The following is a 17,835-nucleotide window of genomic DNA, read 5'->3' as shown; positions in this document are numbered from 1 at the left end:
ATATTAAGTTTTAAGTTAACGAACGCTTGAATCAAGAAAGGGCATTTGGCCTTGGTTTCGGGGTTACTAGGCAGGCACACCTTGCTGATTCGGTCTGGTTGGGGCGGTGTCGCCCGACGCTCGTAGTGCCTCTCCGGCTGTTGATAAAGGGGGATCTGCAAACCCATTCGGAAACGTGTTCTCGCATAACGCCTACTACTTCATTTGTTTTTATGGTTGTTTTGTGTCTTGGTTGTGTCGGGTTATTGACTTCTCGTTACAGTGGTCCAGTCTCGAATTAGCCCCGGAACGTTCAAGACTTGACCTGCGTTACCCTCTGCCGAAAATTTAACCCCTTCGTTACCAACGACTCTCGAATATTCCGCTTAAACAGTGTTCGAATGAAAATTCATCTGTGTTAATAAACTCTGATAATCTGTTACGTCGATCGGTAATTAGTAAATGAAAAATTGTTTAAAAATAATAATTTCGATTTAGAAGAGGGTTAATTGGTCATTCGGGATCGTCGACGAGGAGCATTTGACGAGAAATTAAATTTCTGGGTTTTATATTCCAGATTGCAAGGATTGCGATGTAATTTTGCAAGGAGAAAATAAGACTGAACGACCAATTAATTTTGGGCATAGAATAAGCGATGGTAGATTTGATATCGAGTGTTATACTGGGGTTGATTGGTTTGTCTAGTCTTGAATTGGTCCCGGGACACTCAAGACTCGTGACTTGGTGATTGTGTGTTGGTACAGTTAGTAGTCGGCCAAGTAAATATCAGAATCCATAGTCCAGTTGATTTTATATCGAATTTAACGCTGGTGGAAATGTCGTGGTGATTTCAGTTAGCGGTCAAGATTCAACACTTTCGCAACAGTAATTAATTCGACGTGATTTGGAATTTTTGCCGTACTCGTAAATGTTAAGATTCGATAGAAAATTAGATAGTCCAGTCTTAAACTCAAGAAAATATAATTCAAAATTTTTGATTTGGGACAATCCTCAGCATCACTCTTAAAGGTTCAATTTCTTTTAGTAAAACTTAAACTTAAAACTTAAAATTTCTTCGGTAAAAAGAGTGTGAACGTAATTAAAGAAAAATTTACAATTGCACCATTCAAATGAATCAAATCTATCGTTTCATGTGTCTCAAAAGTATAATAAAAAATTTGAAAAAAATTATAATTGCACCATTAAAGTGACGCAAATCTGTCGTTTCGTGTAACTCAAAAGTATAATAAAAAATGAAAAGAAATTCATTGACATTGTGAACTCGAGAGAACGACCGCGAACCCATCACGACTGGACCGTTCTTCGTGAATCAGAGCACAAAGTCCAAATCCAGAGGTAATCTCTAGGGTATTGAACTGGACCGACGTTGTAAATCAGCTCTAAGTACGCCCAAGTGTGTCGTGTATCATTAGACGTGCCGTTTTTAGCTAATCCACCAACCCTGCTTTCGACAAAGATAGACCATTTCCCTCTAACCGTGTTTTGCTCTGCGGAAAACTGTCTCCGCAGAATCGCATGATTTTCAGGGAAACGACACGTCAGGACAGTCTAACAGCTTTCACAGAATGCTTGTTTCTTCGGGCAAAATTAATACGAACGAAAATGTTTCAACAGTTCTGAAGTGTTCCGTTACTTTTTTGCGTGAATCGAACGATGAAGGACATTTGTAGAAATTTTCTATCACTAATTAATCCTTTGAAATTTCTTCAAAATAATTCCATTTAAGTTTGCTCTAAAAAGAAAACAGTTAGGTTCGCTACAAATGTCCAAGTTGTCAAAATTGATGTCACAACGAATGATGTTCTTGTTCTTTAATTATTCACGTTCCTTCATCCACGAAATGTAAAATCTGCTCGTTCTCGTGTTAACCGTGGTCAGCAATTTCCTACATTTCTTACAACCGGGCTCGTTAAACCGAATCCACGGAATCGATTCAGCTGAGACAGCTGAAGACGATCCGATTTTAATACGGCCAGAGTACGAAGGACGTTAATCAAGGAAATCACCGGTAGCTTCCTCTTTCTTTACCCGTGCAACTGATCCTAACTTGATCTCTCGTCGAGTTCCTTAACGGATGATCGTGATAATCTTCGAGTACTTCTCCACGATGGAATTTAACGATACTGGAAGCTCCACGTACCTTCGCGATTTTCCTCCAACATTAATCAAGCAATCCACGAAAAATCGTGCTCGATAAATTTCAACACTCGAATCCTGAATTCTCTCGAAAGCACGTGAAACCTCTTAATAGTGACAACAACAAAAAGAAAATAACAATAATTCAAATACGACTATTTGAAAGTGAATCTTTTCAACGTAGATGTGTGATCGTTGGAAAATTAACGTTAGCCTCGAATTGATCGCCTCGAAATCAAGGAAACTCGGTTTTCCTATCGTGAGAACACTGTCTAGAAGTGAAAAATTGGGGTCGTCTGAGACTGACGATGATTGGTTCGGTGATTGAACCGACGCGACGCAAGCTCGCCTCGGCGAATCTGGCTCGTCGAACAGAACAGAAAAAAGAGAGGATAGAACAAAAAAGCAGAGGGAGGCAACAAGACGTTCTCAAACGCAAGCGCAAGTAGTAACATTCAGAGTATGTAATTACGGTGACAGAGAGAAAAAGAGAGAAAGAGAGAGAGAGAGAGAGTGAGAGAGAGAGAGAAAGAGAGTGGAAAATAAAAGATTGCTCTCTCGAGATTGGACGAAAAGCCTGATTGATTCGTTGGTCTGTTCGCTGCGCCACGCTATAGGCAAGACACAATCAAACTGACAGAAAAAAGGACTCTTAACTTTTCAAATCATACATGGTGAACACAAAAATTACCGAGACGTGTGCTCTCTGGAGAAACGTAACAAAAAGAAGGAAAACAAAAAAAGAAAACTGAAAAACGTGTGTGACAGTTCGAGCAGATCCTCCGGCTAGATCCTTCGACACATCCTTTTCATCCACGAGATAATTGAAAATACATAAACAACCTTCGCATTTCTTTCTTTTCCCCGTTCTCTTTTTCATTTCTCTTAACCCATTACGTACGGAAACATTGCATAGTTTTGCCTTGTCTACTCGTCACAATTTGTTGGAAAAAGGTATACAGATCACTTTGATATCAGTGTGGAAGAGTTTGGTATTCTTCTTGGTAGGTAACGTGTGTCTTATCACTTCGATTTCGTACAGCAACATCTTTTATCTCACTTGTCTCTTACAGTGTGATGATTGTAAATGGAACTGGGGGGGGATTTGTACGTAATGTGTTAAATTCGGTGGCTCGTCGCGAATATTAATTCTGCTGTAACTGGTATTCTTCTTCTTCCTTCGATTTTCTACTCACAGACAATTCTCATTTCTCGTTAACTGATTTGTTAGAATTTTTTAATTGAAATTTGATCGAAGTTACAGCAGAATTGTTTCGCGTAGCATGCAAATAGTTGAAAACAGAAAACAGAACTCACTGAACAAATATATACCGTGTCGTGTGTACACCAAGATCCGATCGAACCGACTGGAGAACGCTTCCTCGACCCATTTTACATTATCACAGGGGCAAAAACGATCCGAATTCCCATCGTGCGGCTGGCTCGAACATGATTCTCTCTCGCCAGACCTACTCGAGACAATTGCTCGAAAAATCGGCTCGTGTACGAAGATTACGATTGCACATACATACACTGGGGGTACACGGAAGAGATCGAGCCAAGAGGACTTCCGCTCGAGGAGAAAACTACTTACCTATCGCCTAACGAGACACACTCGGCTTGCGGAACACTCGCGAGAAAACGCCTATCGACCGGGAAAAACACTCGAGAAAAACCGTCGCCGATGGAAATATATCATCGATACACGCGATATATCGAGATTCACGGCCTGCCCTCGTCAGCTCTCATGCACGTGTGTGTTCTTTCTTTTTATTTTATTATTTCGTTATTTCCTCTTTCTTTCTTTTTTCAATTTTTCTTCTTTTTTTTGTTTGTTTGTTTGTTTTTCCTTTGTACTTCCTCTGCCGCTTGTATAGAGATTTCGTGTCCGTATAATATACCGGTCGGAACGAAACATGAAAACAAATTAGAAAGAAACAGAAGGAGGATCGATCAGATGGTTGCTCTCCACCGAAATCTCATAGCGATGGATTAATATTACGTGCGAGTTGTTCGAGGTAATTGTAGAAGTATTGTTTCTTTAACGTTGTTTCTTCGGGTTGATAGATCTCGTGAAAATTGTTCTGGGAGATCTTGCTTGAATTGGTCGTCTTAGCGGGAGCCTTGAAACTTTTCCAAGCTTGTACGAGAGGCAATTATAACACGTCTGCTGTCCAGATAAGCGGAAGTATGGAATTTTCTTGGGTATTTAACGGAATTGCTTTTTCTTTCGCGAACTGGTGTCGAAATGAAATAGTTCCTCGATGCTTTTCGATGGTGTCGAAATAGATAGTTCCTCGGGATTCGGTGCTTTTCTTTACTACGTTTGTCGTTGTTTTCACGTCGCGAAAGTTAGAGCGGCGGCGAAGAAAACGAGCGAAAATAATCGCTACAAGTTCGCAGACTGAGCGGACATTTTTCTGAATTTATCTCGAATTTATTTCGCGCTGGTTCTTCTATATCAGTGCCGTTCAATCGTTGCCCGCACGGGCAGCGTACGGGCGTAAACAAATCCGCGGGCAACAAGCCACGCCTTCTCGGGCAACGGTATAATTATCGCCTGTTTTAAGAAGCAGAATTACGTTTCCAAGATATGCAACACAAACATTTTTTCCCCACTCCGCTTTAACGTATGTGACATCACTAGCCCGCGACTTTGCCCTCAGCTCTGCCCGCGGGCATCGGCGGGCGCCCTTGCCCGCCAGAAGGCCAGCTGAACGGCACAGCTCTACACAAACGCGTTAATTCTCGAATCCTCCAATTTCCACGTTCCAGTCTCTCGAAGGTAGAACACACTTTCAATCTCACCCAATTTCCATCGAGATCTGTCCAACAATTCAACCGTTAAAATCGATATAAACTACCAAACATAACCCCAAACAAATTCAGAATTATCACATAGAATATCCATCGCTATGAGAGCAAGGGAGCGTAAACAGGTCGGTGTACGAGTGGTAAATCGCGTCAGAGAGAGACACACAGAGGGGTTTTTGAAGACTTTCGTTGCAGAGAAGCTGGAAGTACAGTCGGGATTGAGTAAGAGCCGCGGGTACGCTGTCAATCTTTATAAATATACATATCGAGCAGACTGAAAGCGAGAAAAGTGTAAACATGTTTAACGTGTGTATGTGTGTGCGTGTGTGTTATAACAAATTCGCCTTCCGAGGGATTCCCCGCAGTGGTGGAAGAACGAGCTAGAGAGAGACGCGGTTCTCGTTCTGTTGGTACTCTCTGTCGCCTAACGAAACAAACTCGAGAGCCTCGTACACTTGTTCCAAACGAGAACCAAAATTCTACCAGTGGAAACGAATCGAATTGGTCGAGTGACAACTCGTTTCCTCGACCAACACGTGAAAAATCTCGACTGGCAAAAAATTTCTAGGACTATCCATGTGCCTTGTAAATCAAACGAAAGATCCACCACTGGCGTGGAGAGCTTCTCGTTTCTTTATCCGTTATTTTTTTGTTTTTTTTTTTTTTGCTCATGTTATTCGTTCGTTCTTTTTTCTCGTTTTTTTTTTTTTTGTTGCTTGCTCTTATCGAAACGTACACACACAATAAGAATATATATATACCTATACACATGTATGTATAAACATCAGCTCGTTGCCCTGTGTGGACAGACAACGCCAGCACAGTGGGACTTTGGCTCCTTTTCTCTATTATTCCTTATTATTTTTTTTTTTTTACCTCCGGTTTCTCTCTTTTTTTTTTTAGCATCCCGTGGTGAACACACGCTAATACAATATTCTCGTACTTTCTATATATATATTCCCTGCGGTAAAACGCGGCAATACCTCTGTAAATGCAGACAGTTCCAAAAACTGACCATCATGGCGGAGCAATAATCGACGCCGTCTGTTCTTTTCTTTTCTTTTTGACATTTCAAAGTGTACGTGAAGTAAATAATTACGGACGGGGTAGGACCACAGCCAGGCCCCGTGATCGTCAGATAGAAAAAAAATAACAGAAACATTGCAATGAACGGCGACGCAAAGCTGTACAGACAGCGCGGCCAAGAGAGGCTCAATATATAAATATGTATATATATATAATAATAATAATAACAATAAAATAATATGTAGTATGTGAGGAATTAAAAAAAAAAAGAAATAGAATATAACAAGAGACAAAGTCAGTCACTTTTTGAAACTGACAAAAAAACCGACGACGAGACGCTTGGTTTTCCTTCTCATTTTTTGTTTTTTTCTTATCTTTTTTTTTTGTACAAGGATCACACGAGCTGTGGGTATATTATATGACGGTATATATATACATATACGCATGTATATATATGCATATATAGATAGATACCAAAAACTCAAACAAAAAAAAAAAATGAATAAATAAATAAATGAAACGGTGCTTGTATATAATGAAATAGTGGTTAAACACTCACATAGACCTCTTCCCACTGCGAGACATACCGCACCAGTCTTGACAACCGTAGTAACCTAACGAGCGACAACAGTTTCGCAAGCCTGAGGATCCTGAGAGCACGGCCAGCATGCAGGATCTGGAAGGACTCGCTAAAGTCCTGAAACTGACGGATCGAACCGATTATCCACGTGGGAACAGTACTGTACGCGGCCTATTAAAGCCTGCGTGGAATTGAATTTGCACGTCGGGCTGGAGAACGAGAGGGGGTGTAAGCTGAATTTAGGTTTCAGGATGTTTGCTCATCGAGCGATGATGATCGTGTTCGTAAGTTACGATGAATCGGAGGATTTAGTTTGCGGACCGGTGAGGTAACACGTTCCAAAGTGTGATTCTATTGGGGGGAAAAATTTTTTCTTTGGAGGATCGAAGTGAATGCAGAAGTTTCATCTTGAATATTGAACGAACTGGACGGTGAACTAATTCGGTTTTACCCCTTTCGCTGAAATTGCAACTTAACGCACGCTGTTTTTGCGATTTTTTTAGTGATCTATAGTGCGATACTTTTTACATTTGATTGTGAATTAAAGCACTCTCGTTCTCCGCGCGTGAATTAAACTGACTGTAATGTTGTATATCGTGTTAATTTGTGTTATTAGTGTACTGCTAAATTGAGCAATTAATAATTAATTGCTGTATTAATCGGAAAGTTCGACGATCGATTACGAATTCATTAGCGAATCGCGAAATGATCGTTGGAAATTATTAGACTTAATTGATGCATGATCTGGGTAATTAATTTTCATTCATTTTCCACTAATTTTGAACGAACGAAAGCAAGAATGTAAAGGCTTCGACATGAATTTCACGCGGAGAAGGAAAACATTTCGTAAAATAATGCACATGATTAATAATGCATTCACGCATCTGGAAAGACTGCATATCCCGTCAAGGTTCGTACAAACAGATTAATTATATAAATCGAGCCTGCAGAGGAACTAAAACACAACTCCGGGTAACGAATTAAAGCAAGAGATACGTAGACCAAGGCGAGGATAATTAATATGCACTTACTTGATTAAATATGAGGAAAATGTAGTCTAGTGGTATGGAGGAAATGAGGTCGAGAAAGAACCAAGTCCTGAGGTAGTGTTTCGCGATTAACTTCGGGTCCAGGATCACTTGTTCCGCGTTATCCTGTTGCATTATACCTGGAAACAAAAGTGAAAAGGGCAAATTTTTATTTTTATTCAGTCGAATTTCATTCCATGCTTTTCTCTTAATTTCCAAGGTACACATTTCGATTTGTTTCAAAAAAGCCGCCACGACAGACGTGAAAATTGGGATTTGGAAACTTCCAAAATTCTTTTATTATTATAAAATTGGAAATTTTTCACTTCCTCTTAATATTATACCATTGGAAATCGCAAACTGTTTAAATTCTATGAATATGAAAATTGTATCGTCCTTCGTTTGATTTTGAAAAATTCACCATGACACAGATGAAAATTGCAAACTGCAAATTTGTCAATTCCTCTTAATATGAAAATTACATTCTTTTCGTATATTTCCAATTGTTAGAAAACACATTTCAATTTACATTCAGTCAAATTTCATTCTATGCTTTCCTCTTAATTTCTAAGATACACATTTCGAATTATTTCAAAAAAAGCCACCATGACGGATATGAAAATTTGAATTTGTAAACTTTCAATTCCTTCAATTATTACAAAATTGGAAATTTTTCAATTCCTCCTAACGTTATACCATTAGAAATCGCAAACTTTTAAAATTCTCTCAATGCGAAATTGCACATTTTCTAATTTCTTTTAACAGGAAAATCATATTTTCCTTGTATATTTACACAGGTATATTAAATATTCTTTAAAAATTCCTATCACTTGGAAGAGTTGTTAATTACATTTTCATTATAATAAACGAATCTTTAGAAATAGATACACACACCGAGAGAAAAGTAACACGAGGTAACACAACTAGAGGGATCAATAATGTCTCCTTTGATGGTCGGATCAAGAGAGATAGTTCGCTATATATGTACATACATACACAGTTCATAGAGCGTACATGCAACTGCATGTTGGTACCCTCAAGTTTATTATGTGACATCTCTCACATTTGCCAGCAGAGAACTATTTCTCTCAGTTTCTCGTCTTGCCATCGATTTTCTCAACCTCTCCAAGATTGAAAATCATTATACATCTGGGCTACTAGTTTGGTTGCAAGGTTTGAATACGTTGTCACTCAGCCAGAAGGAAAATAGCAAATTCTCCCTCTGTGCATCGAAGAACTTGAGTTTTCTAACTGATCTTCAATCTTTCGTTACTATTAGTATTTTCTAATAACTTTCATTATTTGTTATTACAGCTACTTTCTGATTACCCACGTTTCATAAATGCTAACTTCACCTTCATAAATCTGAAATACCTCACAGATGAACGATATTTTAGAACAAACACGGATCTCACAGCAAACATTCGCAGAAGATTAATTTTCCGCTGGAACAATCTCTAAAAATTTCCGCGAAGGTTGTTAAAATCATTAATTTACGATTCCTTACGTGGATTTTTCGTGGAAAATTCGTGTAAAAATCGAATTTTTACTTTGAAATACTCTCGTTTAAACCAAAAATCTTACGTTAGTCCATGGACAATTTAGTTTCATTTGATATTCCATCCAGAAAATTTGGTTTCAAGACCCTGTTCATCATTCCTGGTTTGCTTTCAATTTCAGCATTTTCTTTAAAAAAAAAATTCTATACACTCTTCACTATGCCACTACCATCCACCTGAAACTGTTTTCCCAAAAGGGTCACAGTTACTTCAAAGTAAATTCTCAAAGAAGCGCTACTGTTCGGACAGGTCAAAGGTTACACAAGGATACCTAACTTCGGCAATTTTTTTAAAGAAAACAATCGCCTCGATCAAGTGCTATGTTCGAGAGTGGTGGCGCAGGATTGTCGCTGGTTCGTGGTGCGGGTTGCTTGCTGGTATGAAGTCGTGGTGACTTAGAGGTTGCACGTATTTTATTATGTTAAAAGGAAAAGACTTTATTTTGAAGAGTGGTAGTTTATGTGGTGTGTGTCTATTTTCCCTTTTTGATCTCTGTTGTGCGCCGCGTTGGTGCGCTTATTTATAAAAAGCTGTATGAGCATAAGGTGGTGGTCTCCGCTAATGGGAACGGGTCTACCCCCTTGGACGGTTTTCCCTGGCCCGCGAGCATGCCGCCCACCCTGGAATTTCCAAGTTGGCAGGGTCTTGTGCGCCGCGTTGGTGCGCTTATTTATAAAAAGCTGTATGAGCATAAGGTGGTGGTCTCCGCCAATGGGAACGGGTCTACCCCCTTGGACGGTTTTCCCTGGCCCGTGAGCATGCCGCCCACCCTGGAATTTCCAAGTTGGCAGGGTGGCGGTATGTCGCGATGGCGAGGGAGTGAGGCCCAAGGGGTAGCTCACGCGTAACGGGACTTTGGGCGGTCAGGGAGACGCGAGAGGTTTCATGACATGTCAGTGTCTATTGAATGTTCACGAGTGGGCACCGGGAAGGTACATGGCCCGCGGAAAATTTATTTTTCTGCAGCCATAAAACGCTTCCTGGGCTCCGTGGCCAATTTGAGAGAAAAATTAATTAACGCGAAGAAAAAAAGGGCGCATTTGAAAATAGCGTAAACAGGCGTCCATGTCATAAACCCAATCCCTAGCAACCCTTAAAGAGTGCAGGAGTGCCTATTTGCATCGACGCGCGAATTAGCAGTCTTGCTCCGATTTCAACCGTTGAACAGGTCGATAGAAAACGTGACAGCATGGAAATAATCGAATCGAACCCTCCCCCGCCAGATTCTGGCTACTCTGACGCGGGCACTTAGTCTTTCCCGGAAGCGACCGCCTCATTAGCATCCAAATATTTCATCCTCGATCGACTCTCGGCCGGTGGGCGCCTGTCCAGGGCGTTAGTATGCGGCACGCGGTACGTAATATTGGTCGACGGCCGATAATCTGGATCAAGAATTCGCAACAATCGCGAATCGACGCGGCCCACGTACACGGTTTAACGCGTACAATGGCTTTCATCGGGCACGGCACGTGACCCAATTTCCCCACCGTTCCTGGGACCCGAACTCGAGAACGCGTTTCAAATTAATCCCCCGGCAATAACGAAACGTCTGAAGCTTGCCGGGCTGCCGCGTGTCAAGCAACGTTATTATTGCGACGTCCCTACCCCCTTCTAGATTTAATAATTGCGGAAGATGTGTATATATGTACGTATATTCGGGAAAGCTGTTGATGTATCACTTCTGTCGGTGGTTTTCAGAACGGAGAAACAGGTTTCCGTTTGATGGTTCGCGGTGAATTATTAGGTTGAGTAATTGGTTTCTACTTCGTTGGGAAAGTGTCAGCTGGGTATTGTTTTTCCGTGAGATGTTTGTTTAATCGTTGATTATATCACGCATCGTTATGTGTAGACTATTTTTGAAGACTTTAGGTATCGTTAATTTGCCGGGAGAGTGGCTATCACGAAAATTGTTAATTTTGGGATATTTGCGAAGAGTAACATAGCAAAAGTGAGCTATATTTATCTGAAAGGTTAGAATTAAAGTTACATTGTTTAACGAGAATAATGTTACGTTTCAAAATAGGGCCATTTTAACACCTGTTTTTTAAAGAGCGTCACTAAAATTAAAATTAAAATTAGACTATTTAGTTATATTAATGTGACAATTTAAAATAGGGATATTTTAACCCTGTTTTAATAGCAAGTTACACAGATAAACAATATTTTATTAGAGAGCCCGAAAATTCCAAAAACTGTTAGTTAAATTGCTAAAGAAAAACAATTTTTTCATTGCTATTTTTATTGCTCGAATATTAATTTGAAAATAAATGTAAACATAATAACATTGGTAGACATAAAGAAGCAAAATCTTGACATAAAGGTTGATCATTCTTGATATAAAAAAATGTGTCCCCCTTAACACCATGCAACATTTGTCTAAAACATGTTTTTATGCATATAAAAATACGTATAAATAATTACTGAACGTATTGATAAAGATTCCTGTCACAAATGCTAGAGCGAGTTAAACCAGGACTCAGAATAACAAAAAAAAAAAAAAACTAGTTTAAACGACAAAAATTGACTGCTTCTTCTCCTTTAACTGTTACCCATGAATTCACCTGCGTAGATGAAACAAAGTATCTCTCTTCATTGTCTATTCTCTAAAGAATAGCAATTTTCTCGAACCTTTAAATCTCTCTCACAAATAAAATCAGTTTACTCACAAACGATACGACGCTTCTACGAATTCCTTCTATCGCGTAATTCTAAACAATTACGAAAGAAAATCGAAACTTCAATATCATTCACCAACCGCGTAACAGGATCGAATCTTCTTATCAGATTTCTCCGCTATATCAACTGGTAAGTTCGTCGAATTCAATTAACGAACAATTTCCTTCGCGATAATTAACCTTTTGGGAAACTATTTCTAGTCAACGAAGAGCAACCTTTGACGAGATGAAATTGAATCTACCGGTCCCGTATCGAAATGGTAACTTCATAAAAATGTAATCGACTCGCATGAAAGCCACGATTTTCCGGGTTTCGCGCTTTTGTTCCGTTCCCTTTCACCGCCTTCCCTTTAATGTCAACAATTAGAAGTTCCTTCTTTTCAAAGTTCCCCGGAGCTTTCTCGAGGCGGTGACACCGACGCTATCTCAAAGGCAGACTTCCATTCAAAAGCCTCTCTCGCAACAATATTACCTAATCGTGACCAAGTGGAAAACGACGTTTGAAGAAACGATGAAAATTCCAAGCTGAAATATGCACCTCGAAGGTTCTCTTTGCTGGAGGAGAATTTTCCTGTTAATTAAAATTTAGATTATTTGCGGATGAACTTCGTTAACGACAGTTTGGCTGTCTCTAAAAGGAGGATGTTAAAAAAAGGCCAATTTTGGCATACTTCTACGCATTCTACGCGTGATTCTAAGGAGCGAAAAATGTAATTGTCATTTTTCCCGGAAATGATGGGAAAGTTATAAAAAATGCGGTTCAACGTAAGAGTATGACCATACTTATATTCCGACTCGTTTCCTTCGGACGATGGTCCGAAAATTAACCACTTAGAAACTCATATCGAGTATTATTTAAAAAGATTGTTTGAAAAAAATAATGAAAAATAATTAATGACAAATTAATCGAAACAAGGAATTCTTTGATGACACGATGCTTATATTCGAAGCAATCAGAAACCAATAGTTATTTATTATCGAAGTGATAAAAGTCCCCGGTTTTACGGAAAACTGAAGTCTGATCATTTGCACTGCATGTCAATTGTCGTATATTGTCGTTTGAATAATAACGAACGCAGTAGGTCGTGTGTAAAGATTTAGTTGTTTACTAAGAGACAGTGTTTTTCCAGAAAAGGATAGTATGTATATGTCTCGGGGAGACAACAGTAAAAAAACTAATTTGTTGTTGTTTCACAGCTATAACACATCTTATTGCAAGAAAAATAAACTTAGGATACGATAAAACGAAATTGTTGCAGTAATTGATCTAATTAGCTATACGTAGGCTCTCCTCTATTTTAACTCAATTATTCGATTGTGTACGTATATATACATACATATTATTCACGCAAACACATACCGTAAAACTGTAGCTGGGTAGCTCGCAGAGACACGCTACTCGTTTAATTTTTCTCTCCGAAATTGTTGCAGTAATTGATCTAATTAGCTATACGTAGGCTCTCCTCTATTTTAACTCAATCATTCGATTGTGTACATATATATACATACATATTATTCACGCAAACACGTACCGTAAAACTGTAGCTGGGTAGCTCGCAGAGACACGCTACTCGTTTAATTTTTCTCCCAAGCTGAGCTGTTCGTTGTGTACTTGAATTCGGTGCACAAGCTTCTTGTATGCAGCGGCACTTAATTCACACGAACGAATATGCTAAGTACGTAAATTGATTGGAAATCCGCGTATAATCGAAAACGCGTTGTTCGATGTATTCCCTACAAGACTACAATCGCGCAGTATAAGCGACGTTCGTTGAGGCACTCGTTCGACAGCCTCGTAAACACCGACTGAGGACGTGTCGTCCTGCCCGATTTCTAATCGCTGTACGCTCGCAACTGTTCTGGGAATAATTCTAGGCCTGAACTTCTTAGAACTCGTGATATTTCTTGCGAGCCGAACATAAGAAACGCGAGCCTCGGCCGCAAAACCGAAAACAAACGCCACGCACATGGTCTTAATACAATACAATACGCCATACTGTTTTTCGCTCGACGCATGCGCGGTCGCCGCTCCCAACGCCGCTCGGCGGATGCACGCCGATTACGGTGAAAAGACGCGCCTCTTTTAAATTCAAACCGTTACACTGTCCTTTTGAGAGTAAAACTATCGCGAGTTGCTCTCGCGGGTGGACACTGCGTCTGAGAACATCGTTCAACTCTCTGAGAGTTACGACTCGAATAAACAGTTGCTGTGCAAACACGAAGCAATTTCGTATTCTTGACAAAACTCTCGTGCGAGTGAAAAAAGTACGGAAAAAAAATTAGTGGAGAAATGAAATCACCGGATACACAGTTAAGAAATGCAAATTCTGTTAGAGTCTAATTTTTTTATTGTATCCCTATCGTGACGATAGTTAAGACGAGTTCAACGAGTACAATAATGGAGGACATGTAGAGGGAATACCCATAGAAAGAAGTTTTCAATAATTTAAAATTGAACAGGTATATTGGTAGGTATAAATGCACGTAATTAATTTATACTTTTTAACTATGTGCTAGCTTTACTTCATAGTAACTTCTTCAGAGGAAGAGAATTTCTCTAATAGTCGTTTTTAGTTAGTTAGTTTTTTATGTATAAAAAAATATAGCATTCCATTTAAAAAAATTAAATTGACTTTGAAATCTCCCAGAAAATGACAATTACATTTTTTGTTCCTCAGGATGCGTAGAATCATGCTGTAAAAACATTTTTCGTTCCGGCCGCATGCCAAAATTGGCCATTTTTTAACATCCTCCTTTCTAGAATGAAACGATTTTTCTTTTCTTTTCTTTTTTTAAAGGAATGCTTGGTAACCTTGAGGTCTTTCTCATGCCTCCAAGCATAAAGATGAATTCTCTGGGATACTCCAACTTGCAAACATCTGCACGGGAAGTTTACCGCTTTAGGCCATCTGTGACGGATCTAAACTTTTGAATAACGTTTTGAAACTTCCGTTTGTACAATTGATGTAAATGGTGGGACGTCTGAAGATTGTAAATAATGATACTACAGAGTCCATCGGGAACAGAAAGTTTCGCAGTGTCTTCTTAATAATTTTGTTTCTTGTGCAAATGGCACTTTTTTCTATTGTTTCATTCCACACCAATTTTCTGTGAAAACAAGTATGCTCCTAACTTCTTTGTTTTTACAAATTCGTCCTTAATACTGTAGAATCGTATCTTTCAGATGTTGTAATTTTAATTTATGCAAAGAATAAATCGATGCTTTGACACTCTCGAACTGGTCTCGCTCTTTAAAATCTATTAGAACATTGCAATTGGAACTAATCTCGTGTGTTCTGCAAATTATTTCAATAATTCTGAAATAAAATTATTTCCAAATTCTCAAGCATATTTTTGAGATGTATTTTCAATTTATTCCAAAAAAAAAAATTAACCATTATTTTGAAACTTTTTCTACGGTTGCTTGCCATCCATAAATTTGCCCATGCTTTCTTCCAAACAATCAATTCTGTGACACCCAACAGTTACACGACTTCGAGTCACTGGGCAATTGTTAGTCGTCCCATAATTCTCAAATAAAATTATTTCCAAATTCTCAAGCATATTTTTGAGATGTATTTTCAATTTATTCCAAAAAAAAAAATTAACCATTATTTTGAAACTTTTTCTACGGTTGCTTGCCATCCATAAATTTGCCCATGCTTTCTTCCAAACAATCAATTCTGTGACACCCAACAGTTACACGACTTCGAGTCACTGGGCAATTGTTAGTCGTCTAAATTGCCCATTCTCATAAACACTCCTTTTAGCCACAGACAGTCTAAATTCCTGCCACAAATCCTACTGAAGCATTGTAAATAACGCACTTTAATTTATGAATATCTCGGCCCTCTATCAGACACTGTCACATTCGTAAGCAGGAATCTCACCGAACCCTTTATAAACATCAACAGGCTTATCATAAACATTAATCTGTACTGCGAAGGGATCAATTTTTATTTGTTCTACCTACACCTTCAGGCCTTATTTAATTTCTTCGCTCTCAAGCTAACTATCAGGCGTAGAAGTGCATTCTCTCCGACTTTAGGGTACAATCATAATTTTATTAAAAAAAAAAATAGATCAATCATCGAAATAATTCCCATTATCGTTGATGATCCATTATCGATGGAAAATTCCAGTTGTAACAAATAATGTATGCTATAAATAAAGAAAGAAAGAAAAGGAAGCAAACCAGTTAATCACCATAGTTAGGCTAATTGTCTTCAAAGCCTCGTAAAACCACCTCACCCTTAATCTATCCAACAGAGACACGAATTTCCACGCGTTTCTGAAACATCGTCTACGTAGAAACGAGGATGCTAGGATACAGTTAAACGAATCGTTGGTCGTTCCGAGGGAAGTAGCGGAGATTTGGGTTGGCCTGATGAGAGCGAGCCAGCCAGCCAGGCCATGGAGAGGAGAGGAACGAGGTCGGCCATTCTTTCCTCGATGTCCTTTTCCCGATGTGCACGCGACAATGCAAACTTTGCATCGCCTCTGATCCCTCCTTCCCATCCCCTCTCGTCCGCGGACACGAGGTTACCATTAGCCCTGACGTGATCGTCCAGGCCAAAAAGGCCGGGCAGGCCTTCTCGTCGCGTCTTTTTGTATCCACGAAATCGAACGATTTTTAGTTGAATGCACCGACACACCGTAGATAAGGCTTTAAACGAGCAAACGGACGGAGTTCAATTGGAACGAGAAACTTTTTTCCATGTGACGACGCGACCGGGATAGAGAATATTCTTCGGCTTCCTGGGGCTTTTTCTCCCTTCTTTCTATCAACTTGTAACTTCAGGCGGTTGTGTGCATGTTATAGTTAAGGCTGGTTCTTTTCTTCCCTTTCTCCCTCTCTCTCTCTCTCTGTGCAATTTTAAACGTGCTTTGAAAAATTAAACATGGGTATTTTAAAAGGTTAACACGGACCTTTTCTCTCGCGTCTGTGCAGTTCTCACGAGGAGAGATATGTTTATGCATAAGTTTAGGTAAAGATAGAGGTACCTTATTTGAAATTTAAACGCTCAATTTTACCTCTTTTTTTCTCACTTTAACAAATTTATGCACCCAATTTTCTCTCTGTATTCTTTGAACAAAAACTTGGCAAATTTAAGCGCTCAGGTTTCTCTCTTTCTCTTGTTAACTGGAATTTTAACGAATTCAGGCGCTCAATTTTTTCTGTGTTTCCTTTTAGCAGAATCTTGACAAATTTGAGTGCTCAACTTTTCCTCTTTTCCTTTTTAACGAAATCTCTACGAATTTAAGCGCTCAATATTTTCTCTTTTCCCTTTTAACTAAATTAAAGTTTATACTACAATATTAAGCGTTCGTGACAGCTTACAGATCTCTTCTCGTTATTTGCAATTTCTAATTTTTATTTTAAATTACGTTTCTTTCTCAAAATGAAACTTCCGGTGTCTTAATGTCGTATGGAGATTTACAAGTAGTCAGACTCACCTGTCCTGAAGTTGACGACAATGTCTATGAGGAATATCGTGTCGGAAAGGCAGTTGAAGGCTATCCACCTAGTGCTTAGGTCGTCATTGAAAAAACTAATGGCGACTGGCAAAATTATCAAATTAGCTACCAGCAGGAAGAGCATGCAGAGGTCCCAGTAGAATCTGCAATCAAAAGGAGAACAAGTAACATTAGCACAGTGTAAATAATTTAAAAATTAAAACATACACGCAAGAAGGAAGTGAGTACAAAAGAAACTGACTTTGAAAAAAAAAGAAAACAAGTCAAAAAAATAAGAAACAATATTATTTAAGTATCTAAAAACTACAGCATATTAAATGTATGTAAAAGAAAGAATACACATTTTATTTATCAAAATACTGAGACACTGGACAATATAAAAATTGTAACTCCTGCACCTTTTGCATTTTTATCTTGCACGTACTTTTATCAATTGCATATTTCTCAGCAAATAAAAAATTGCATTGGTACGTGAATATTAAAGAATTATTATTCAGTGAAATTTTACGATACTTTTCAAAGAAAATAATAAAAATTCC

General features: G+C 38.9%; 1 protein-coding gene across 1 annotated transcript in view; it reads right to left on the bottom strand.

Moving 5' to 3' along the window:
- LOC108572804 (potassium/sodium hyperpolarization-activated cyclic nucleotide-gated channel 2) overlaps positions 1 to 17,835 on the bottom strand; it is a 118,173-nt gene that overhangs the window by 28,269 nt on the left and 72,069 nt on the right. The window contains exons 3-5 of the mRNA XM_017935112.1: positions 17,276 to 17,439; positions 7,588 to 7,724; positions 6,536 to 6,679 (exon numbers count right to left, since the gene is read on the bottom strand). Coding sequence (XP_017790601.1) covers positions 6,536 to 6,679; positions 7,588 to 7,724; positions 17,276 to 17,439 — 445 coding nt within the window. The remainder of the gene's footprint in view (positions 1 to 6,535; positions 6,680 to 7,587; positions 7,725 to 17,275; positions 17,440 to 17,835) is intronic.

Source organism: Habropoda laboriosa, unplaced genomic scaffold, assembly GCF_001263275.1.
Source record: "Habropoda laboriosa isolate 0110345459 unplaced genomic scaffold, ASM126327v1 scaffold22, whole genome shotgun sequence".
NCBI classification, from domain to species: Eukaryota; Metazoa; Arthropoda; class Insecta; order Hymenoptera; family Apidae; genus Habropoda; species Habropoda laboriosa.
This window is presented reverse-complemented; position numbering and strand designations above follow the sequence as displayed.